A 26,406-nucleotide genomic window follows, 5' to 3' on the forward strand; every position below is an offset into this window, starting at 1 on the left:
TTAATGAAAAAAAAACAAGAGTCTAAAACTATAACAAATTTTAAAGTTGACTTCTATTATTGATAAAATTAAAAATTTAATCCAGCAATAAAAGAACATCAAAAGTTTGTTTTTTTATTTTTGGCTAATTTACCCAATATAATTTTGGTAGGGGGTAAATTGCGAAAAATTAAGAAGATCTGGGGAGTGGCATTTAATTAACTAAAGTTTGAGGAGATCGCAGTAATTCACCAAAATTCTACCAATAAAGGAAAGTTGGGTTGGGCACTCGGGCTTGAATCCAGGCCCACAGAAGTTTTAAGACTGCAGGAGAGGAGAGTATACTTGTGTCCTACGACAGAGTATCTTCACTTTCTCTCTCTTAGGGCTTCTGATTCAAAACCTTCTTCGATCTGTTTTCATTCCAACCCGACGATTCGAATTCAAGATGGTAATTCTAATTTCAATGCCATTTCTGTAGTTTCTTTGTTTCCAGATTTCATGCTTTGTTGCTCGATGACTGTTCTTTTCGCATACTTGGAACTCTCTTTTTCTTCTTCTTCTTTTGCCAACATGACGACGACTTCTGTTTCAGGAGGTTGGAGGCGATCTGGACTCGAAGATAGAGTCTCTGTTGAATGTGGAGAAACAGATGAGGCTTGCCGGCGATGTAGCCGGTACCAAGAAGGCCGTCACTGAGATTCTGCAGCTTTGCTTCGAAGCTCGTGCTTGGAAGACCCTCAATGACCAGATTGTCTTGATTTCCAAGCGCCGTGGTCAGTTGAAGCAGGTATTGATAGGATATGTTATTTCTCCCTTCTGAATTAAGCTGGTGATATATGTGGAACTTTTGTATATTGTTAGTGTATGAATCATGCATGGGTAATCGCCACAAAGGAGGTTTAAATGCTTTGTTGATCTATTTGAGCTGTAATCTAGTAGGATTTATAGGAGCAAGTATTGATTCTGTCTCGTTACTATTACTTTGCTCAACAAAATTTATGCGCTTTCTTTCTTGAATTGGTTGCAAATCATAATTTGTATGTGTTGATTCATTAGGCAGACAATTATCCACTGTGCAAGTGCGTGGACTAGCCATTTGGCAGCAGACCCCCTGGTTTTGTAACCATCTATATATTTGTATTTATGTATTCAAGTGTGTGCTTGTATGCTCATGTATGCATAGATAACATCATGATAGGCACTCATAAGCACGAACACCTGTGTTTACATGCATTAGGCAGACAATATCTACTGTGCAAGTACACGGACCAGTCAATTGGCAGTGCACTCCATGGTTTTATAACTATCTGTATATTTGTATGTGTGTATGGATGTATTCAAGCGTATATTTGTATGTTACGTATGCATGGATAACATTATGGTAGGCACTCATAAGCATTAGCATGTGTTTTATGCAACAATTGTGTTCATAAACATGCATGTCTAAGAGGTAAACATTCATGGAATATGGTTTGAGTTCATAATGGTATGCAATGTTTCCTGTTTGAAACAGGTAATCTTTGGTCCTCCTTGCTATGTTATCCATATACTTTTCTATCCCTATCTCCCAGCATTCTGAATTTCTTATATAACTTGATATTTTATCCTTTTATGGTTAAGTTATTTTTTTCTGCTTTATTTCTTTAGGCCCTACTTCTGTTGTCTTAATAACTAAATATTCCTGTTACATGTTTTTGGGCTTATTCTCTTTATGCTGAAGGAGTGCTGCATGACATTGTTTTTGCATTTAACCTTTGTCATGAATTGTTTGCTTCCACAGGCTGTAACCTCAATGGTCCAGCAAGCAATGCAGTATATCAACGAGACACCAGATCTTGAGACTAAGATCGAGCTCATTAAGACACTCAATAGTGTATCAGCAGGGAAGGTAGTATGCTGAGTTTGAAAATATTCTTTGTCTTGTTGTCTGAACCGTCAAGTTTTATCTTTTCTTTTCCCTGTTCTCTGCTCATCTGTTAGATTTTGTAGATATATGTTGAGATAGAGAGAGCGCGATTAATCAAAAAACTCGCAAAGATTAAGGAAGAACAAGGACAGATAGCTGAGGCTGCTGATTTAATGCAAGAAATTGCTGTAAGTATGGCATTAGGATGAGTTTAATATCATGGGTGTGCTTTTGCTAATCTGAGGAAACTGAACTGCACTTTGTAAATACAGGTGGAAACGTTTGGAGCAATGGCAAAAACTGAAAAAATAGCGTTCATTCTTGATCAAGTATGTGACTACCTTTTTCTTTCCTATCATTTTCTCTCCTTGTATATGGTCAAGGTATTTCAGGCATAGAGTATGATTCTATGAAATTTAAATTTTGTAGGTTCGTCTGTGTTTAGACCGCCAAGATTATGTACGAGCACAAATCCTTTCTAGAAAAATCAGTCCAAGAGTTTTTGATGCTGATACTTCAAAAGAAAAGAAGAAGCCTAAAGAAGGCGATGCTATTGTGGAAGAGGCTCCAGCTGATATTCCATCATTATTGGAATTGAAGCGGATCTACTATGAATTAATGATAAGGTACGGAGATGCCTATCTTGTTCCTTTCTGTAGTTGTCCTTGACAAGAGATTTCTCCCCTATCTTCTTTGTCTTTCTCTCATGGTAAACTTTCTTTCTAATTTGTCAAACATCATATTCTAGATGGATGTGGTAATTTTGATTTGAACTCAAAAGTATATTGATTCAAAAAGTTCCTCCTTCAATAAGCATGATATCTCCTAGATTGAAGTGTGGATTATTGACCTGGGACATAGATCCATGAGATAATATGTCATGACCCTATGAGCAATAAAGGGGTATTATTGTAATAGGGTAGAATAGTTTGTTAGGGATATTTTAGCAAGTAGTTAGAAGCACATGGGAGCATGTGCTAGGCTGTTAGAAGGCAAATATGCCTATATAAGGTTGTTGTAATGGGTTTGTTTTTTTATCGAAGAATTAATGAATTGAATATGTTTTTCTCCTCCTCCAAATTCTCTCCCCTTCCTTAATCTTTATCTCCATCTTTTCTGTTCTTCTAATCCCCCCTAACACTTCTTCTAATCTCTCCCTCGTTCTTTCAAATCCCCCCTAATTTCCTTCTGTTTTGACCTTAGTTGAATCGAACTCTTCTGATTCCCAAACTGATCCTAGGTTAAGCCTTAGGTTCATGACAAATTGGTATCAGAGCCAATGATTCTCGGTTGTGATTCCGTCAAATTCTATTAATATTCAATGAGCAGAGTTTGGCAAATTTCGGTGGTTCTGGAGTGATTGGAAGGTGAGTACAGAGGTGGTTGATCCATTATGTTAGGTGGTTTTGATCGGCAATTCAGTTGTAGATTAGAGACGCTACTGTTCGAGTTTTGAAGATGAAGACGTCCATTGAATCTCGGAATTGATTTCAACGCACGAGGAGGTGAGTGTTGGCTCAGATCTGAAGGAGAAATAGGAGGTGTTTCTTCGGCTAAGACTCTGGTGGTTGAGTCGAAGGAACTGATTGGAAGTATTGCCGATTTTTGGAGGCGAAGTCAGCAGTGATGCTTGGTTGTGAAACTTAGAGTATTGCCGACTTCTGTAGGCGACTTCGAAGGACGGTATTTGGGTAGTGATTTTCATATTCAATCGTGATAGAGGATGTGAGATACGACCACGATTCTTGGCAACCCATGCGAAGTCAAGGAGCTACCATTTGCCAGTGGTCCTCGGCTTGGAAGGTCGTGACTGGAGTGGGTGATGTGGTTTGGTTGGACGACTGGAGTGGGTGACCAGAGGTTGACGCGAACGGCCAGGAGGTCGCGACTGGTGTAGGAGTTCCAAGTGATCGCGATTGTGTAGCAGGGTTCTGGCGTTGCGGTTTGGTCGGGCAGGCAATCTTGGCTGTTGTATCTTAGCGATGGTCCTAAACCTCCTTCCATAGTCATTGATCCTCAATTCCAGAAAAATCCATGGGTGCAGCACAATCACTCAAGGAAGGTGTCGCGACCATTACCAAACGCGACCAGTGAGTAGGCAGTTCTCGGCTTGAAATCCGAAGTGATCGCTATTTTGCAGTGGGTGTCGTGATGTGAACTAGCAGTGAGTCGGGTGATTTTGGAATCGGAAGTGATCGCAAATTGGAGTGGGTGCAGTGTTGCGGTCGTACCCATTGCGAGCATAGATTAATGACAGAAACAGAGGAAGGATTTGGTGTTGTGGTCGTATCAATTGTTGTCATCAGCCGAGGCAGCCTTTCAGTGAATCACACAGTTTGGGTGGACGAGGTGGGCGTCTCACTGATCAGAATTACAGACTGGTCGAGTTGGGCAGGACTTAATCATGAAGGAGGGTTAATTAAGAGTGGAGACATGGGTCAGTTGATTCCAAGCCATCGGAGGATCACCACCATGGTCGGAACTACCCGCTGAGCAATTTCCTATGGTTGAGGAGATTGAGCTTGGGCTGATAGCTGGGGCCGAACGTGGAAGGCAAGGTAGATTCGAGTCCAGCCGATTCCAGTGGTGAAGTCGGCAGTCAGTGTTTGAATTTTTTTGCAGGTGTAACAGGAGGTGACTTGATTGTGAAATCTGGTAATCTTGCGAATTGAAAGTGCGAAGCAGATTCCAATGAACTCCAGCAATTCTGATAGATCCGAGTTGAAGGCCCGGGGCAATCAATTTCAATGATTAGAAGTCCAACGACTAATAGTAGTGAATTAGTGAAGAGCGGTATGTATAGAACCCTTATCCCTTGGTCTTCCAAGTGTCATGTCCATGAGATGTCGACCATGGGGAGCAGGGCACGCATGAAACAAATGGGGTCTCAATTGCAGCCGAAGGCTGCATTTTCAGTGGGATGGCTTGCTCATGAAGCCTTGGGAAGCAGTGCGCACATGAGACAATCGGAGCCTCAATGGCAACAAAAGATGGCTACATTTTCAGCTGGGAATAAAAGGAATCATGTGCAGTTTAGCCAGAAAAATCAGGCATGGGGAAAGTTGGATAATGAGTCTAGCCAAGTTGACAAGGAAACAAGAACTGTGATATATGATACAAGCAAGGATTTCGGCCATATGATACATGAGCAATTGCAAGAGTTTGCAATGATACTAACTAAGAAGTATCATTACAGCTTTCTGGCTAAATTCTTCGATGATTATCGTGGGAGTTTCAACAAAGAGGAATTCCTAAAAATGGAGCAATCAGAGGAGAAGTGCAACATTAGAAATGATATTAAAGGTGAATGACATTATCGAAAGAGAATTTGTAATGAACAAATTGATAGGGCAACAAAGGCAAAAGGAGAATTAAAGGAACAAATCGATTCCTTTGGGAAAAAAGTTCTCAATGGTGATGTTTTTGGGATTGTGCAACAAGATTAGTCCAACTTTAAGGAAGAAGGAGAGGTGGAAGAAGAGAGTTAGTTAGGAAAAGGAATTGGAGGATGACATTCAATCAGTTGGCAGCCTCTCAAGCACTCTTACTAGTGCTGAGACACTTGATGGTATTGATCTCTGGAAGCAACAGAAGGAGTCAGAAAAGCCTCTTCACCAAGTACATGAGGAGATTGGGGTTGGCCACACTTTACAAGAACAAGAAGCTGATGATTCCGGTGATACACAACCTAATCTAGCTGTAAATCATGTTAGGGAAGAAGGTTGAGTTGGAGGTTGGGCGTTAGTGGTTGAGAAATCGTTGGCTGGAATTGAAGTGGCAGCAACTCCTAATGTTAATGTTCACAAATAGCCTTAGTATGAGTATTCAAGGCAAGTCTACAATCCTCCATTGCTGCATTTCGAGGCTGTTGTTGATATTTTTGCAGTAGAGCATGGCTGTGGGTTGAATGGGGATACAATAATAGCAACTATGGCTGTAGATTTGCTCTCCTTCATTATATTGGACGGTAATGAAGTTTTCTCTATTGAAATTCTGGGCCAATTTATACTTGGAATTGATCTTGAAAACCTAAGAATGAAGAAGAAGAGATCTAGAAGTAGAAAGAAAGAAAGGAGGATGATTCGCATAGAGAAGGTTGGAATTAGACGAAGAGCAATGGCTATTTGCGGCAAGTTCTTGGGGGACAAGAACTCTCTTAAGGAGAGGGGACTTGTCATGACCCTGTGAGTAATAAATGAGTATTATTATAATATAGTAGAATAGTTTGTTAGCGATATTTTAGCAAGTAGTTAGAAGCACATGGGAGCATGTGCTAGGCTGTTAGAAGACAAATATGCCTATATAAGGTTGTTGTAATGGGTTTGTTTTTTTATCGAAGAATTAATGAATTGAATATGTTTTTCTCCTCCTCCAAATTCTTTCCCCTTCCTTAATCTTCATCTCCTTCTTTTCTGTTCTTCTAATCTCTCATTCATTCTTTCAAATCCCCCCTAATTTCCTTATGTTCTTGACCTTAGTTGAATCAGATTCTTCCGATTTCCAAATTGATCCTAGGTTAAGCCCTAGGTTCATGACATAATATTTTGGGTTTGGAGAATGGATGTATATTGAGAAAGTTTCAAGAAATTAGAGGGCTAAAGAGAGGCCTTGTTTGGGATTGAGGTGAGGCGAGATAGTTTTGAATGCATAAAAGTGTTTGGTAAAAATTGGAAGCTGAGTTTAAATTATAATTATTTGGTAAAACCCTTTAATGGACCTAATGTGTGTTGAATTGAAGAGCTTGTAAGTTTATGAAACACCTTGTTTGTGGGACCCCCACTCGGATCCCCCAGCCAAGTTTAAAAATTCGAGCAAGTGCCTTGAAGGAAAAAGAAGCCAAAGGGAATGACAGATCTGCCATGCATGTACACCTGGATTCACATATACCTAATAATGAATCTAACAATGGAGGCATAAAACCACAATCTAGGCATGCATCACAAAACACAATTGGCCTATAGGGCTACAAGGTTTACATATATACAAACCAACCAAAAACTCAAAAGATACAACAACCCTGTCATACAACTCTGCCCCAGGGCTTAACGCAATCTGCCCTGTACACCATCTACTTAGATAGGTCTGACACTACTAGACTCACCCTCAACTTTGGCCATGCCCTTACCTAGAATGAAGAGAGTCAAGAGTGAATCACATGACTCAGCAAACATATAAAAAAAGAAGGGCTGACAAAAGTATGGAAGCTAAAGATTTCTCACACCCAAGTGCAAAACTCATGCAAAGCATGACAACCAATCATACATCACATGTCCATGAATCATGACAGGTATATAAAAACGCCACATAATAAAATATGCACATACTAGTTTTTGGGGCCTACATAAGACACACGACACCCAAGTCTCTATCACAGACCTGCTGCTGCCCTGAAGGCAAGCTGTACCTATAACTCGAGCTGAATCTCGCTTGGCACGCTAGAACGTCTGTGAACATAAACTTGGTTCAAATTACCTAACACCGTACAACTGTAATACTAGAACTAGTGCTAAGAACCATGCAATGCACAAATATAATGTAGCGGCATAATGAGCATAAACGATGATACATAGCCCCCATAAAACCATTCATCAAGGCATGCTCGCCCATATATGAAGTTACATACGATGCAATACTTGTGTCTAAATATAATGCAGAGGTATAATGAGCATAAACGATGATACATGCCCCCCATAAAACCATGCATCAAGCTCTGCTTGCCCCTATAGGAAGTCACATATAATGCAATATGCCTGTGGCCAAGCAAAGAAGTTTCATGGAAACCCCCAAATGCATAGTCCCAAGCCCCTGCATTTGAAATGACAAGATATTAGAAATAAAATTACAGAGATCACATGCATACTCTCGGCCACAACATGCTTGCATTACCCAACGAGAACCAACCCACTAAAACAACCTAGCTTCATTCTGAGAACAAACAGAAGTGAGAACTGAGCCCTTCGAAGCTCACAAGAAAATACTCACCATTTGAACAAGGATCCAACCAAAAGGGAGAAAACCAACAAATGATAAGCCTATAATCCTCAAATAACAAGTTTAAAATCCTCGAAATATACCATCTGGAATCTCACAATAAGGAAAATAAACCTTACAATCAAAATGGAGAAGACTAGCAATAGATAAGTTTATAATCCTCGAATAAAAACCATCGGTAACTCTCAGTGAGAGAATCCTCCAATAAATCCTTAGATAACAAGCTTATCAGAAACTTCAACTACAACCTCCAGTAACTCACCATCACAGTAAGGGGGTGTTTGTTAATCAAGATAATAGGGAGAAAAAGTCAGATATGGGAAGCATTCCGGATGTTTGGTCTTTTCATCGTGTTTGTTAAACTTATCTAACAATTTCCAGAAAAGCCTCACGTGACGTCTTATCTCCCCCTTTCAAGATAAATTTATCCGACCTCTCCCCTCGGATAAATTTATCTAGCTCTTTCAAGATAAAGCTCAATTACTTATATGCCCCTTGTATGATAGTTAATACCATTTAATGCATTTTAAAGATTTAATAATAGGGATATTTTGGTAAAAAAACTTTTATCTTGGTACTTATCATATGTATTAACAAACACATAAAAATACAATTATCAGTGGATTCCAAAAAATTTAACAAACATTCTGATAGAAATCTTGGAATGTTTTTCAGCTTTATCTTGATCATTCCAAATCTTGATTCGGAATGCATTCCAACCTAATCTTGATACTTCTTATCTTGCTCATTTTAACAAACACTCCCTAAGGAAATAAACCAAATGAAAGAGGAGCAGATCTTTGGAAATAAACCAAACGAGAAAGGAGCAGATCTCTCTCACTAGTTGAACACTATGGAAATACGAAGGGAGTGGATGCTTGCCTGAAATGAAGAAGAAAAACACTTTAGAAGCTGCCTGGCCGAACCTCTCCTCCTCCTCCTTCTTCTTCTTCTTTCCCTTGCTTTGTCTCTCGGCCGAACACCTCTCTGTAAATAATCCTCTTTTCTCTCAACACTCAATATATATATACAAGGAGCAAAGGAAAGTGGGGGAAAAATACGTGGCAAGCTAGGAGGAAAAGTTCCCCGACATGTTGCCTAAAAAATCGAGTTATGGGTCAAGAGAGTGGTCTCGAAATTGTTGACAGTGGAGGATATCCGGATACAAGAAGAAGACATCCAAATATGGTGGCTTGATTGTTTTGAGAGCCATCCGGATGCAAGCAACAAAAATTAAGCCAACTTATGTGAGTGGTATCCGGATGTGAAGAGGGCCATCCGAATGCTAGAAACATCAAAGCAAAAAGGCATATTCGAATGCCTTGGAAGCCCATCCGAATACAAGACACATCTTTGGGGAAAGAGATTCGAATGTCTTGGTGCAATTCGAATGCTAGACACAACAAATCAAAAGGGCATATCCAAATGTCAAGAGGCCCATTCGAATGCAAGACACACAAAATGCTTCATGGTATCCGAATGCTAAGCCTCTCATCTGAATATGAGAGGCATTAAATTAAAAACGGAGATTCTGGACAGATTCAACATATCTTTGTATTCTGGGCATAACTCTCTCGTCTGAGCTCCGATTGAGATGATTCAAGATGCTATGGAACGACAAGAGAAAGATTTACAACTTTCATATTTTGAGTTTTGAGAATCTCAGGCTGCATCAAGGTCGAAATCGAGCTTCAAGAGAAATTGAATTCCTAAAAGCATAGGGCATCCGAATATCTTTGCTCATATCCAAATGCCACAAGCCATATCTGGATGTCTCACCCCCACATCTAGATGCCACTCACAAAAACTCAAAAAAGACATCCAAATATGCCTCTACCCATCCGGATGCCACTCACAAGAACTCAAGGAAGACATCCAAATATGCTAGCCTTTCATCCGAATACAAGACTCAAAGCCAAAGGCACATCTGGATATCTCATATGCCATCTGAATGTAAGACACAAGGGCCATGAGGCACATTCGAATACCTCATATGCCATCCGAATAAGGCCCAAAACTCACACATCCGAATGCCTAGGCCCTCATTCGAATACCCTAGCCTATATTCGGATATCTAAGCTATAATTCTCACATACATTCGGACACAACACCAAAATCTAGCTTAATCACTTAGCTTACACACTTAATCATTATCCAACACCACCATACTCTAACCATTAATCATAATAAGATCAAATTAGCACCAAGGCATGCAAAATCATACTCGAGTCTCAACAATGGGTCGTTACATTGTTTACCGCATTAATCGTTGAACACACCTCAACGCAAGTGTAAACTCAATGCCAAACGGGGCCAGGATAGGTTTTGAAGTTGGAAAAGGCAAACATGTTTTGGAAGAAAGTTCTTATGTTTTCATTTTATATATAATTGAACTTTGATGCAAATGTTCTTATAATTTCAAAAGGTGAAGTTGCGGGGTGCACCATGGTGAGGTGAGGCAAGGCAAGGCAAAATTGCCATAAAGTTGTGGAAAGCAGAAGTCTCCTAGGCAAATGTCTCACTGGAATAGGCATTGCGTCAGGTGCTTGAGGTCCACTTTTCATGCCTTGCCTAATAGGCTCATTTCCCACAGACCAACCAAAATTTAACGCGTTTTGTATTCTTACCATTAACTATACCATTAATTGTAGTTGTTAGACACTTAAACTTTTACTAGAAAAGATGAGTTAAAAAAAAAAAAAAAAAACTAACCAATATAGAAGTCTAAAAGACTCAAATGGATTGATTAAACTTATTTAATTAATATAATTTACTAATACCAATATTACAAATCATTAAATCATTTACTTTGTTATGGTTTAGTTGGGCAGTGGAATTTTGGGCTTAGAAAGTTATGGCTTAATTGAGGTTGACTTTGGTTCTTAAAGAACCAATTAATATACTCTTGACCTTCTTAGTACACTATTGGTGTGGGATTGAGCCATTACTTAACTTTGCTCTTTTAGGGTCCTATTTCACTGGGCCAGAAGTGTTGCATTACCATAATTCTAACCTATGGAAGTCTCCATTATTCCATCTTGTCCTGCACCTCCACATTGATGAGACTAAGTTAGATTTGATAATATATCTAATAACATACCCTCAACTATTAGTATTAGTTGAAGTTACTTTTGGGGTTCCTAAGGCCATGTAATGTACCCAAGACCTTTTAATGCACTATGGATGAGGATTTGATCATGATAGCTCTAGTAGTCTCACACTAGCATATGAGACAATTTGTAAAGATCAAAAACAACAGATGTGGTTGTAAGTTTGCATAACAGTCCAATTTAAATTTGAAATGTGTTCTAGAGGTGGCTTTGTTACTTGACAACAATACCAAGCTTTAATAATCTCACAAGGTGAGGTTGGCTTCATGGATTTTAGTTCACCAAATTCAAATTTCATAGAAAGTTAAGTGCAGTCTTATGCAAAAAAGCACAAATCTTAAATTAGATAGATGCTTTGACTGTCTTTATGAATGTTCAGGAAGAATGGGTGGAAGGCATATTGTGATAAAACCTCATCTTGATACAAATGAAATTTTCATTGTTAAACAGTGAGAAAAGCGTGAGCCTCCTGCACCTTTTTCACTGTCATAAATCCAATAGAAGAAAAGAAGGCGGCAGAATATTGCCACTTTTTTCTTCTATTCTTGCTCTGCAATGAGGAGAAACAATGTGTTCTTTCAGGCAGAAATTCTTAGAAACATGTGAAAGAACCTAATCCAGGTAACTGCCTAAAGTGCCAAGCCAATGGCAGGAATTAAATTGATTTGATGTTTGTACTGTGGAGGATCTCTTCAAATCACCTTGAAATAATTTTTCAAAATCCTCTCAACATGGATGGGGTAAAGGAATTTCAGATAAAGATCTGAATATTAAAGCACATAACTCTTTTCCATGAACATGTCAGTTTAATTTGTTTCGTTCATTACAATTTAGGTACTACTCACACAGCAGTGATTACCTTGAAATATGTCGCTGTTACAAGGCAATATATGAGATTCCCTCTGTCAAAGAAGACCCAGCTCAGTGGATACCGGTATAGAGACTCAACTTATGTTCTCTTCTGAATTATAAAAGCAAAAATGATCATTACCTCTTTTTCTTCATTATCTACCAAGTATGCTTCCTCAATGGTGTACTTCCTCTGTCAATTTGCTTCATGCAGGTCCTAAGGAAAATATGCTGGTATCTAGTTTTGTCACCCCATGATCCAATGCAATCGAGTCTGTTGAACTCTACGCTGGAGGATAAGAATCTTTCAGAAATTCCTCATTTCAGGTACTTCCTAAGAGATCCCAACCAATGATAACAAGGCCAAAATGATCCCCCTTGGCATTTTGATTATCTGTATCATATTAATGCTATTGCATTCTTGTCTCTGTTCTTTTACAGGTTGCTGTTGAAACAGCTTGTTACAATGGAGGTGATACAGTGGACCTCTTTGTGGAATACATTCAAGGATGAGTTTGAAAATGAAAAAAACATGCTTGGTGGCCCTCTAGGTGACAAGGCAGCTGAAGATTTAAGACAGAGAGTGATAGAACATGTAATCTTTCACTTCTAATGCTTTTATATCATGGATTTAGCTTTTGAGCATGTATAATTCTTAATTCATTTCTTATACATTTCTTCCTTGCAGAATATCCTCGTTGTCTCTAGGTACTACTCGAGGATTACTTTGAAGAGGCTTGCTGAGTTGCTTTGTCTCAGTATTCAGGCATGTCCATGCTTACTTTATAGTATATGCTTTATGCACTTATTTGCCTATATGATATGATGATCAATGTGTATTTACTCATGCCCAAAGTTATTTTGGGGTGCTTTAATGATGAGAAATGCAGTGAATATTTTTTTCTCTTGCGTTTTGGTGATTTCCTATTAGCGTTGGATACTGTTTATAAGGGATGGACTGTTTATATAAATAGGTTACTAGATGTAATAAAAGGCTTGTATTGTTACATATATTGGTCTGTTATAAGTTGCTTGATGCCTATGAGTTCATCTGGAGACCAGTTCCAGCTGGATAAAATTTGAGACTAGTGTTCTTTTTCCAAATATATAATAGTCTAGTTTTTTCTTTGATAACATGATGTATGTAAAAACAGAAGCCACCAAGGGATGTCACCCATCTAACTTTGTGAAACCAGACGTCCATCCACTTGAGGGAGTACAAATCTGGCACGGGTCAAATGGTATCCACTCTGCCCTAGTTAACTATTCAAAAAGGACAAAATCTACTCTTGGCCTCCTTTCTCACTCCAACCCTGTCCATGACTTAGTTCCTATACAATTCTTAGGAACACCCATTAAGTAGCAGCATACAAGAAAATGGCCAGCAACCTTGACCACACAAAGATGAAAAGATGATGGGATTGGCTCCTTGTACCTACACATCTAGGACCATTTATGTGAATTGAATGCACCTTCATCATGTATATTGGTTAGAATCTCACTAGATAACTTTTACAACAAGTTAGAGTGTTGAACTTGGTAAGTGGTAACTAATATTAACTTGTTTCTTCAACTAATTTATTGAAATATTTATTTGAACAACTCTTCTACTTCTTTTTCATCTTTATTTAGTTTTTTTTTATTTTAATGTCCATCTAAGAAGAATGTAGGGTACATAAATTTTAGTATTGGGTGAAAGGAATTAAGCTACACTTGGAAAAAGGTTTCCTTTTAAGCAGTGGATTTTGTCTTGGGGATCGTAGGGTGGGTTCACGTAACAAAAGTTCTACCTATCTAAGAATTTTGATAAACTATTTAAATTGTAGCTATAAAGGGCTTAAGTTTTTGTTTTTAACATTTTGGAAAGAAAATAGAAAGTTGTTTTTGGCTGTATGTTTCATTTTTAAAAATCAGAATAAGGATCAGCCCCAAAAAAGGTGTTTTCATATTTTTCAATTCTAGTTCTTTTCATTTCTTTCCATTCCCCCATCTCCTATACCTGACTCCTTCCCTAACTTCCCATTTTTGCTTCCCTTTTTCCCTCAAATCATTCCTTTACGGTTTTTTTTCATTCTCAATACAATCTAAGGTCTCTATTTACCTTCTCCACCAGTCAAGTCCTTTGTTTTCTTATTTGTTGCTGAACGTTGACAAAACAAGACTTGGGTTCAGCCAAACCAGATCTACAATAACAAAAACAAAAATCACAAACCTTAATCCTGGTAGGTGGTGTTGATACATAAATCCTAGACCTCTATATCCTCTGTTCAACCATTATATCCTATATCATATTTATGGGTGTTTCACCAAGCTTTATTTTGTCAGCCAAACCAGATGTGCGTTATATAAATCTGGTGTCAGTTTAGGCAATATTTTGGCTTGTTGGCACTGCCAGGTTTAGTTCACTAGTGAATCCGGATTTGTTTTGCTGATGAAAACCAGATCTGCCAACCAAAGAAGGAGAAAAAAGAAAAAAAATGAATGGCTGATGGTATATGGGTTTGTCGATTGAACCCATGTGACTAGGTCACTGGTAAAAATGGAATACCCAAAAAAAATAAAAAATTCATAGGTCAAAGTGATTGTTGTTAATATCAAATCAATTGTTCCATATATTTAATTACCAATTAAATAAACAATTTTTTTAACTAAACACCGTATTTAACTTTTTTTTTAAATAAATTTTGAATAAAGGACAGTTATTAAATGACATTTGGTTTTTTTTTTTTTTTTAAACAAAAGATAAAATAAGGACAAAAAATGAAAACCTCAAAACAAAAAACTGAAAATGTGAAACTGACAGCTTTGTCAAATTGGCCCTGAGGGTTTTATGTTTTCATTGTTGGCTATTCAATTTGGAGCCTATGAGCATACAGAACATGTTTCATCTTTCCATTTCTTTTGTCTAGTATTGTTCATCTCTTGCCAGGTGATTATTGTCCCTTTCTTCCTCTCATATTTTTCTTTGCCACCACTTATTTTGTAAAACAACTTTTAATTTCTACAGTTCTAAGCTTGTCTTACATCAAATTTGGGGGACATGAAGTCATTGTACGCAACTATTTTCTTAAAGTAGATTTGAGGTTAGACTAACTAGCTGGAAAGTTACTTCACAATAAAAATTTTCAAGGTTAACCAACCTATTATTAAATGACCAATAAAGCTGGAAGTAGAAAAGGCTGAAGTTATGAAACCCGCAAAGATTTTATCCTATCATTCTTGTGTGTGATGCTGCATGACATAAAGAAGTCTTTGTTTTGTTTATTTGCATTGGAATGATTAGTATGAAGTTGAAATTTATTAAAGACTATTTCAGTAAGAGTTTGTATACTTAAATAAACACCATCACCATTAACCTACCATCTTCCTCTTAGTCTATGTAAAACAGAATTCCAGATGGCTATACCATGGTGTCTGAAGACAGATGTGAAAATCTGGAATTATTTGGATTCATGCATTCAAAAATCTCTGCAAAGGATTTTTGAGTATCTTACTAGTTGGGATGTTCTTTTTTTTTTTGTTAACTGCTAAACAAGAATAACGTTCTTTTTGCAAGGGGGAAAATAGACATGCAATTGGGACACCTCCTACCCATTTTGACCTTAGGGCTCTGGTTTATGCATTTTACTTAAATTCTTTTCCTTTCTCTTGCTTTAGTCATTTTATATTTATCTCTTAAGCCTCTTTTGTGTAAAGTCATCGGTATTAATTTTTTTGAACTTTTGACTTTGCTTCACTATCCTCCTTTATACATATCTTTTCTCCTCTCTTTTGTGTATGTGAAGTCTTGTAATTCTTCATTCCACTAGCAAGATTCTTTGGATATGGAGCTTTTCCATTTGAACACACTCAAAACACATTAGGACAAATAAAACTTCCACTCTTCCTTAACCAGAAATAATGTCAGAGCTAAAAGCAGGTTTCGTATTAGTACTACTACTCTAATGTCCTCCCCCTTATCAACTTCCTCCCTCAGCAACAAAGGTTAGGAACTGCTCAATCATCATTTGAATAATAGAAATGGACATAGTTAAAGGTTAGATCCTTGTCATCATTAGAATGCAAATAATGGACATTGCAAAGCTTAAAGTCCCTTGATCTTCATGCAAGGTCTTTTAAGAGAGTAGCATAAAAATTTCACCATGGAGAAGCTTTGTCGAGCTAAACCAGTAGGCATGATTCTATAACCCTGTTGTTTGTGTGTGTGTGTGTGTGAGTGATTAATGCTTACAATAGAGTTGGTCTGAGTGAGCTTAATCTTTTGGGAATGATGATGAGTATCAAAGTGTCTTGAGACTGCTCAAGGTCGGATTCATAGTTGTCAAAGGTGCAAGGCCCATTGAGTTGCCTTATAGGAACCCAATTAGAAAAATTCAAACATCAAGCAATTATCAACAACTATCAGGATTCTCAGCCAAGAAATTAACAAAATGAAAAGAAAGTGGACTTTTGAGAGGTCCACACTCTCCCAATATCCTTACTAAAATATTCCCCCCTTCTACTCTATTTGCTTCTCTTATTTATAGGAATATGTCGCCCTCACATGCCCCCCTCTCTTTGCTCTTCCCATTCTACCCCTTAACTTAATTTGTTTGTCTACACATGCACCAATTGGCCTTTTCCTATTTCAATTCCTATTCTGTCCTTATTGCTGGTAGCGGAATATTATGGGCTGCCTATCAATACTCCCCCCCCCCCCCCCCAACTTTCACCTTGTCCTCAAGGTGAAAAACAGGGAACTGTTGTAGGGTCCCTGGGTGGTCCAGGATCCACTTGGGCTTGGAGTATGTGAATCTTGTCTTCAATTCGTTGTCTCTGTGATTTGCGATAGACCCGATGGCTGTAACACCCTAACTTCTGCCTTGATTTTTGGCTTCAACCTGTTAACAAATGTGCCCTCCAGTATGGTCACTGAAACTTCTCCCACCAAAGTCGCCAAAATCTCAAAGAGGAGGCGATTCTCGCACTTTCGGCTGCCAATTTCCTCCAATTTCACCCTCGAACTCCCTGCCCATTTCGATTCCAGGTGCTCCCTCAGAATTCTGGGTAAATTTCGAAGGTCTATCTCCCTCATTCGCTTTGCTCTTCTGCTCTCGCTCTTGATCCGCCCACTTTGTCCTCGAGTATGCGAGCTAGTCCAACATGATTGCTACATTCCTTTCCATCGATTGCACCTCCCCTCTTATGGCGTCGACTCCCTTCTGCATCCCAACTCTGTTCGGCAAATTCACCATTGGGATCGTTAGTTGGTTTCTCAGCAGCCCCTTTAGCTCTTCCCAGCTTCTCACTCTTCGTCTCCGTTGCTCGCACTGGACCTATGAAAGTGCAACATCCCCCACACACAGTGTTGCTATGCCCGTCTTCTCCTCGTCAGCTAACACTGCAACTTCCCACTCCTCACCTGTCGCCTTAGCGATGGCTGGAGGCCAGTGTGATGAGGCGAGGCTAGGCATCACCCATTTTTGTGCCATCATCGGAGGATGCAATATCACTACCCGCTGGTGATTCGAAATTGGGGACGAAGGGGCCTGAGCTTTGTTTGGACCAGGTCCAAAAATGCTTCCACGAATCACTGGATTCATCTCCTCAATTGGTTGGGCTAGGTCCATCATCTGCTCCAGCCCGATCAGCCTCGACACCCTCATCTTAGCTCTGATGATCGGCTCCATTCCGTTGATAAAGTGGCTCTCCAGCAACGCCTTTGGCATACTTGTGAGTGGTGAGGCCAGAGTCTCGAAGCCAAGGCGGTAGTCCTTGACGGACCCCCACTGTCGAAGCGCAAGGACCCTCTCTTCCACCGTGCCTTCCTGCGTGGGCCTGAACCTATTCCTCAACATCGCCTTGAGCTCCTCCCAGCTCCTCACCCGTCGTTGTCTTTGCTTCCCCTGGAACCAAGAAAGAGTAGCTCCTTCAAAACAAAGAGCCGCTGCGTCCAGCTTCTCCGCATCCGTTAATTGATTCACGGAGAAGTATTGTTCGACCCTAAATATCCAACCATCAGGGCCGTCTCCCTTAAACATGAGCATCGCCAAGCGTAGACTTCTCACTTCTGACCTCCCCAAGATCTCGAACCCACCACCTACTTCCTTACTCCGTTCCCTAAGTTCCGACGTGGCCTCCCCAGTGAGGGACGAGCCCACATGTAGGTTCTCCTCATGGCCTCCCCAGTGAGGGATGAGCCCACATGTAGGTTCTCCTCACTCTGTTTTCCCCTCCTCACTTTGTTTTCCCTTCCTCTCTCGCTGTTGTTCCTCCCTCTTCGCTCTCATCCATTCAAACTGTTCTAGCAGGGAAGTAACGTTCTTCTCCACCGGCTGAACCTTACTTCTCATGGCGTCCATGCTCAGTTGTATGCTATCCAATCTCCTCTCTAAATCTCCAGCTTGATCAGTTAAGTTCACCATTAGTATCGAAGTGCTCTGATACCAAATTGATAGGAACCCAATTAGAAAAATTCAAATAGCAAGCAATTATTAACAACTATCAGGATTCCCAGCTATAAAATTAACAAAATGTAAAGAAAGTGGACTTTCGAGAGGTCCACACACTCCCAATATCCTTACTAAAATATTCCCCCCTTCTACTCTATTTGCTTCTCTTATTTATAGGAATATGTTGCCCTCACATGCCCCCCTCTCTTTGCTCTTCCCATTCTACCCCTTAACTGAATTTGTTAATCTGTACATGCACCAATTGGCCTTCTCCTATTTCAATTCCTATTCTGTCCTTATTGCTGGTAGCGGAATATTATGGGCTGCCTATCAGTGCCAAGGCTCAGGCACAAGCCTCATGGATGCTAGGCACACATCTATCCAAAATGTTATAAAAAAACTCCTACTACACCATTATTTTCAATATATACCTATAAAGAGGTAAATGCAAACTCAAAATCATAAATAACAAATAACCAATAGTATAACAACTAATATTATTCCAACCACTATGGTAACAACTGACATTTTTTTTTTTAATGTTATTAGGATTGGATATAAATTTGTTTGGTCTTTTTAAGGTTTTTTCCTTTTATCTTTTTAGGTTTTTATTTTATTTGTCCTTTTTCCCTTTGTTATTAGGTTATAATGTTATAAGGTGCAACAGGTGCACACTTCAATGCCTAGGCAGGTGCCTTCCCTTGGCTGTTAGAGGTGCACAGAGCTGCACTTGGCGCCTTTGACAACTATGGGTTGGAATGGAGAGAATCAAGGCTCTCAAAAGAGAGGAGGCAGATTAGGAATTATTGGGCTTAGGGTCTTTATGTTGGTGTGTTCATGATCCTTTGCTATGAAGGACTGCAGACCCTTGTAAGGTTGCAAGTCCTGGAAATGATACAAGGACAAGTGGTAACATTCTTTCTGGTTTACAAATTGGACATTAAATCAACCAACACTGTGTTTGTCTGACTCGACCTATGGAGCCATCACACTGTGTGGACCAGGCTAACAACTCCAAAGGTTGCATAAGGGGATTGAGATCTATATCCAATCAGGATCAGGTTCTGAAAAAATAAGTGCCTGCATGTTCCAGTGCTTGTCTCATTAACCGGCTAAGGCATGGGTCCCTTGCCTCTACAAAGGCAAAAGGGAGTGAAGGGGTTGTGCACAGGGCCAGATCCGTGTTATTAAAGGTGTGCCTAGGTGCAAGGTGCACCTTTGGCTCCTGGAATGCTCCCAGACAGGTGCAGACCGGCTGGGCTCGCCTAGGCCCTCAGGCGCAGCCTTGGGCTTAGGTGCGCCTGGCTTTTTTTTAATTGTTTTTAGGGTTTATATTTTACTATTTATTACTTTATTTATTTTTTTACTGTTTAGGGTTTATATTTATTGTCTCAACTCCAAATTTGACAATGAGTAAAAGGGCTACTACTTCAAATGTTCAAATTGAATTTGAACTTGATGAAGATGGAGAGGGAGATGATGTGGAAGAAGAGAATATTGGAGATGATGCTTCTAATGACGAAAATATGGAAATGTTTGATCTTGATGATGAGGATGGTTTTTAGATTATTTAAAATGCATCATTAGTTAATCTTAATTAAAATTTGAGACTTATAAATTGTTTAAGATTTAATTTGAGTTGACTTAAGACTTTTAAATTTCTTCTTTTTGCATTTTTTATTGTTCTTTTCATTATACATATATATATGCCAACAATAGATTTTAAAATTCTTACAAAGTTTTTAACTTTTGTGATATTTATATTCGGGTTGTTGAAATATGATGCGATGTGCTTTGCTGAAATTTATGAGTATACAACTTGTTTTAATATTTTTTTTAGTTAGTATATGTTAAATTTTTTAATTTTCTTGATAACATGTATGCGAATATGTTATTAGGAGTTAGGACCTATTTTATACTTTATTTTTCAAGTAGAATATATATATATATATTTTTATTTTTGTTAGCATGCGCCTAGTTCCACCAAGTGCATGCCTTGCCTTGTCAAGCTCCAATGCCCATTTGTGTCTTGGGCCTTTAATAACATTGGGCCGGATGCAAGATAGATTTTTTTTTTTTTTTTTTTTTTTGGGGCGGGGGGGGGGGGGGGGGGGATGCAAAATTATTTCAACATTAGGATAATTACGCCTCAAATAGTCTGTTAATATGTTTAGGTATACAAGTCTATTACGCTTATAGGATTTTGGCTTTAGTTTTTGGTTGGGGGGTGGGCAATAATAGTAATATTCCTATTTTTTAATTTTTAGCATATAAAAAAAGGGGTTCTCTAAAATCTTGGGCCAGGGCCTAACATAGGTCTGCCCTTGGTGGTGCTCCTGACTAACCTCCTGTAATCCTGTAACCTAGGGTGTTAAGAGACTTAGAGCTAGAGAGTATATATTGATGAGGAGTGGTACGGTGGGATGAGTCTTAATTTGAGGCCAATGATGGTCGTCTACATGGTTTTGGTCTAGCTGAGTGAGGCAATTTTTGAGAGGCTTGAGATAGGGAGTGTAAGCACCTAATAAAGCTTGTTCATGGTGCTCCCCTGGGAAAATGGCTCTGGTTGTATAGTGTTGCTGAACTACTGTTCCACATGGGATGCCCGCCCATGCCCAGCATAGGATCAATGCAACAATTATGGGTCCATACTCATGGTCATAAACATTCAGATGTTTCCTGCTCTGACAGTTGTTTGTATGTGCGCACGCATTTGACATTTATTAAAGCTGCACCCCCTCCCCCCAACCCCAAAAAAAAAACTTTTTATTTGACAAGTGAATATATTTTTAAAATGATACAGTGCAGGTACCATCCTCACACAAGAACTAAAAGCAAAAGCCTTTGCAATCGTCTCACTCTCTTTCCCGGTTGCCTGTTAGGGGTGGGGGTGGGAAAACTGCATTGATAAAAACAATATTGTAAAAATGAATGCTAATAATAGGTCTATTGAAAAACATATGCTATTATTAAATGTAGGTTTTCTGGTTTTTTGCTGGGTTACTTTTGGATCATGTGCATACTTGTGTTGTTCATTGTCACTGAAGAGGTACATATTCTCTATTGTGTCTCAGGAGGCTGAAAAACATCTTTCAGAAATGGTTGTCTCTAAAGCTTTGGTAGCAAAGATTGACCGGCCAATGGGCATAGTCTGTTTCCAGGCAGCCAAGGACAGCAATGACATTTTGAATTCGTGGGCTATGAATTTAGAGAAGTTGCTTGACCTTGTGGAGAAGAGTTGCCACCAAATCCACAAGGAAACTATGGTTCACAAAGCTGCCCTGAAAGTCTGAAGACCTGGTGGAAGTAATTGCAAGTATACTTACCATTAGCGTGTCTATGCTACTGGCACGGGCATATATAGATATCAATTTTTGCACGCATTAAACTATATTATGCTTCTGGCTCCACATTGGTGGTACAAAATTTTTATTTAGATGGACTTCTTTCAACTCTTTGCAGGGTGCCGCTGTGTTCCGCCATGTTTTGAAGACCAATTGACAGAAACCATAACCTTGGTCTTGTTAAAGTAGGAAGAGATTGTGCTTCACTGCTCACCTCCATCCTTTGGGTTTACTGAGCTCGATTTGATTCCACATGGTTTCTGCTTGTCCTTTCTGTGTCATTTCTCACTCCCCCCCCCCCCCCCCCCCCCCCCCCCCCCCGATTTATTCATCATAATATTAGATTGATAGCTGTGATCTCAAAAACATGGACATATGCGTAAGAAACTTGTATTTGTCTAATGCTGGAATGAGCCATGAAGTGGTTGGAGATTGTTCACTTCATACGGTGCAATACTTACTGTCAATTCGTTAGAATTGATTCACCAACTGGATGGACATTTTTCTTTTTTCAAGTATCAAATATTTGCCTTCCTACTCCTATTCATAAAGTAGTAGTGGTGGTGGTTATTATTATTTTTCTTTTTCCAGTGGTTATTATTATGTCTTTTTCCAACCGCCTCTCTCGCAACTCGCCAGGTCTGGATTAAAGCTAGCAATGCAATGTTAGATTTCTGTATTAAACTGTCTGGCCGTCTGTCAACCCATATTACTGTTGATGTACAATGAATAGAAGAGAGTGTACTGCTGCCGTGTGGATGGGTTCGGTCTGTATTTGATGAATGATGCATTTGGGCATTACAAGTGGTGGGGTTTGAATATAATTATGGCCCAGTAGCCACCCACTATCTGATAAACATAATCTTTTGTAGCTTTTACCTTCTCATGTTTTAGCTCCACAGAAGGTTTAAGAATAAAAAAATTTGTGCAATTTTAAGTGCTCCAGAAAGAAGAGTTAATACTTTTAAAGGGTAAGAAATACATATGTTCAACTCTGCCCGAGGTTGAGTACTTCTTGACCTTTTATTAGGGTTGGGGATGGGTTCTTGAAAATTGTTGAAGATTCTTTATCAAGAATTCTAGGCAATAGGAAATTGTTTAACAAATTACACCATTGAAGCAGAGTAATAATTACTAAATAAACTGCCATCAAGTTACACACAATTATGAGAGTGGCAAGCAATCACCAGCATTTGGACCCACTTCTACAAGAATGGTAATTTAACTATAGCCGAACTCCACCAACCTAAAACGAGATCATCAAATCATCTAAAAATAGATATCTGAAAGAATTTCAGTACTCAAAAATGCAAACTACAGGAAATTAAAATCATCCTGGAGGAGGCGGCGGCGGCTGATTGCTAGGATCCGACCGATTTGTCACCAGAAACCTTGGATCAGTGCTGGTCTGACCAGTGGATGGCCTCGGCTCAACCATTTGCTGGGCTGCAAACGGCATAGCAAAACCAGAAGAAGGTGGAGGCGAGGAAGACGACGATGAAACAGTAGCAGTGTAGCCAACCAACGAAGAAGATTGAAACTGAGAATTAGAAGCCATGGAATTCGACAACAACATTTGGTCCAACAAACTAGTGGGCTGATTCTGCAACTCATTGGAGTTTCTAGGTAACTGAGCGTAGTAATAGTTATTCATGTAGTTGGTGTCGTGGCTCTGAGAATGGACAATCGGCTGGGTCGATGTGGAAACGGCAAGATGGGTCGCTGGAGGAGGACCGGGCGGAGATGGCCGGATCCGGACGTTTTCAGGGAAGTTGAGCTTGGCCTTGTTTCCTCTGAATCTGAGAGCAGCCTCGTCGTAAGCTCTGGCGGCGGCCTCGGCAGTTTCGAAAGTGCCCAGCCAGACTCTGGCGGCCTTGTGGGGGTCTCTTATTTCGGCCGCCCATTTCCCCCATGGCCGCTGCCTCACTCCTCTGTATCTTCTTGGCGGCAGCTCTGCTCCTGCATAAGCATGGCTCTCAGTACTGGTTTCATATATACTCGGACTGTATGTATATTCCGGCTTTGCGGCCACGGTGGTGGTGTTAGTGGTTGCCCTGCTGCTTGATGATCCTTCTGAAACACAAAATGCAAAGTTAAAAGCGTTTTCCCATTGAAGGTGGAAACCAGCTGATCAATTACCGGGAATATAGTGAAAACCTCTGTTCGGTGTTTTATTTGTATTAAAAATATTAATTTTTTTTGCTTAAACTGGTGATCATACATACAAGAGGCGCCACCACCCTACGAGATATATAAGTCAATAATTATTTTATTATTAAGTTTTATATGCCACGGGAATAACACTGCATAATTAAGACTTTTTGTAAATTAACCTTCTTTATAATGAGAAATAAAATCTCCATATCTGATGTGTATACATCATTTACCGTATAAAATTATTGTATAAGACAGAAAGAGAGAGAGAGAGAGAGAGAAGTTTTTTAGAGTTAGAGATTACCTCTAAAGGTAGATGATGATGATGATAATGATAAACCACCTGTCGAAAAGTCCCCACCAAACCCTGCAGAAGCTCTTGCGATTGATGCCACGGCGGCTTCAAACTCCGCCACCTCTTCTCGTCCTCTCTTCCCTCCGCTGCCGGATGGAAGAACCAAATCCTCATCTCCGGCCACCACATGGGTGAGGGCCGACACCATTGCCGACATCTCCAGCTCCCTGTTAAACCCCGCAAGCATTGGCAGCGTCACCATTCCGCCGCCACCTCCGAACAAAACCTGATGATCCCTCTCCCTCTCCTCCTCTGATCTCGGCCGCCCTTTCCTCCCTGAAAACTCCGCCGGATTCGCCACCTTCAACTCACAGCACATGTAACTCCTCCACAAACCAATACGTATAATACTAGCTGTAGCTAGCTAGCTTGCTTGCTAGCGATGATGGCCTGTTCAGCTTGGATTCTATTGAAACAGCAGCAAGTTTTGAAACGTTTGTCAGCAATTAAGTTGGTGATAGACCAACAATCAAATTCCAGCCACTGGATATATATATATATATAGAGAGAGAGAGAGGGGGATACACAACCCCAGTTTCTTGGGCGGCACTACAATATATAAATCACGACACCTAATTATTATTATATTGTGGATGGGGTTGCGCCGCCATTGAAGAGTCGGTCTGCATCAGACATCTTCTTGGTGAAGCAAATTGGAAGAGTTGTAGTTGTTGTTCTGGAGCTGGCTAGCTCGCTGCAGGATCTGGTCCCTCTTATGGGCTTATAAAATTAATTAATTAGTAAAGGTATAGTTTGTTGTGAATGAATCCGGCATCAGACGATGATGATATATGATGAATGGGAATGGGAATGGGAGTCAAGATCTGATATATGTGAATGCATTAAGAAATTGATTGATACTGAGAAATCATACAAGTAATAATTAATAATGATAAGGTAAATAAGAAGCTGCGCGAGGCTTTCTCCATTAGCTTCCGAAACATTATGCCGACATTCAATATTTTTATATATTGTTTCCTTTGACTTTGACCCATTTATATTCCTTAATTATTAATCCAGCCGGCCAATCCTTCTTCTTTCTTCTATTTACCAAATAATTTTCATTTCATCTACATTTAATTTCATGTACCATGATTATATTTTCACCAGAGCTACCCCTTGATTTGAGGTTTTATTTATTTACTAGTTTCTTTAATTAATTAATTATTTGAATCATCTTTTACCATATAATTAATGATTACCTCTTAGTTTAGAAATTATTTAGATGACCTTTAAAATGAGATCTACTCCTCTCAACTTTGCTTTTAAAAACGAATTAAATACATTTTTTTTTATTTTTTATAACTTAGATGGAAATTACATTTGGGACCAAAAATTTAGTTTATTTATCCCTTTTTTTTCCCCAAATGATTGTTGTCAAAATATAACAATTAATTTGTAGTTGGGGAGTCGCATTTAGGTCTTCAGAAGTTTGCAAGATAGAAAATAGTCAGAAGATGCGGGATGTGTCCTGCACAAACTCTTTGACGATTAAATCAGTTCGAAAACCAACAAAATATGTAATGAGTTTTTGTAAAATTTTTGACCTATTTAAAGATGAGGAGTTTAAGATCAATTCTTATTTGTAGAGATGAGAATTGATAGATGACAGAGTTCTCATTTTTTCAAGGATTGAGATTATCCTCTTCTATTATGATATTCAAAATGTAGACTTTGAAATTGACTTGATGCATTCTTGACAAAAAATGATTCAGAAGGATTTTTGAAAGATATTTGAATATGTTAGAGTCTTTTTTTTTAGTCTCAAAAACAAATTTGTCAAAAGGGTTTCTTGGGGACCTCTACTATTAGAAAAGTCTCCTCAACCCTTTTTAGACTTTTTCTTTTCGAGTTTTTATACAATTTTTTGGGCCTTTAAAACTCAACTCTGACTTGGCTATTTTAGGTTCATTTTATTTGATACATTACAAATAAATTATATATATATATGATCATTTACATTGAATTCTCCTAATAAAATTTGTATAAAAGCAAGGAGTAATCAAATTTACATTGAATTCTCCTAAAATTTGTATAAAAGCGAGGAGTAATCAATTGCAAATTCCTCTCTTTCTCTCTCTCTCCATATATAATATGGATACTATGGCATGTACGACATTCCGAGTTGCCTTTACTTAAATTAAAGAAGATGAGAGGCAGGACACCATAGTGGGCCATCGTTATCTGATCTACATACATATATGGCCAGGCACCTATGTACCTTTGGACCTTACTAGATTTAGTATTATTTTTAAGGACTGGCAATATGCATGCATGTGCTTCC

The 26,406-nt window shown here is 39.1% G+C and overlaps 2 protein-coding genes across 4 annotated transcripts; one reads left to right on the top strand and one right to left on the bottom strand.

The window, feature by feature from the left end:
- The first annotated feature begins 284 nt into the window (after nucleotides 1-284).
- Nucleotides 285-22,154, top strand: LOC127803538 (26S proteasome non-ATPase regulatory subunit 12 homolog A-like). 3 transcript variants are annotated; one of them, XM_052339824.1, is made up of 12 exons: nucleotides 285-430; nucleotides 575-769; nucleotides 1,763-1,870; nucleotides 1,972-2,076; nucleotides 2,161-2,217; nucleotides 2,318-2,514; nucleotides 11,824-11,923; nucleotides 12,053-12,165; nucleotides 12,280-12,433; nucleotides 12,527-12,604; nucleotides 21,344-21,585; nucleotides 21,732-22,154. In XM_052339824.1, exons 1-11 carry the CDS (start codon nucleotides 428-430, stop codon nucleotides 21,560-21,562), a joined length of 1,329 nt encoding a protein of 442 aa, XP_052195784.1. In that variant the 5' UTR covers nucleotides 285-427; the 3' UTR covers nucleotides 21,563-21,585; nucleotides 21,732-22,154. The 3 variants fall into 3 exon arrangements, with proteins under 3 accessions (XP_052195784.1, XP_052195785.1, XP_052195786.1); XM_052339825.1 differs by having other exon boundaries at nucleotides 21,344-21,581; XM_052339826.1 differs by having other exon boundaries at nucleotides 21,344-21,575.
- Nucleotides 21,907-24,627, bottom strand: LOC127803540 (ethylene-responsive transcription factor ERF110-like). Its single transcript, XM_052339827.1, has 2 exons — nucleotides 24,072-24,627; nucleotides 21,907-23,686 (listed from the first exon to the last, which is right to left on the bottom strand). The coding sequence occupies exons 1-2, from the start codon at nucleotides 24,439-24,441 to the stop codon at nucleotides 22,944-22,946; spliced, it is 1,113 nt and encodes a 370-aa protein (XP_052195787.1). The 5' UTR covers nucleotides 24,442-24,627; the 3' UTR covers nucleotides 21,907-22,943.
- Between the last annotated feature and the right edge of the window lie 1,779 nt (nucleotides 24,628-26,406).

This window comes from Diospyros lotus, chromosome 6 (genome assembly GCF_014633365.1).
Source record: "Diospyros lotus cultivar Yz01 chromosome 6, ASM1463336v1, whole genome shotgun sequence".
NCBI lineage: Eukaryota > Viridiplantae > Streptophyta > Magnoliopsida > Ericales > Ebenaceae > Diospyros > Diospyros lotus.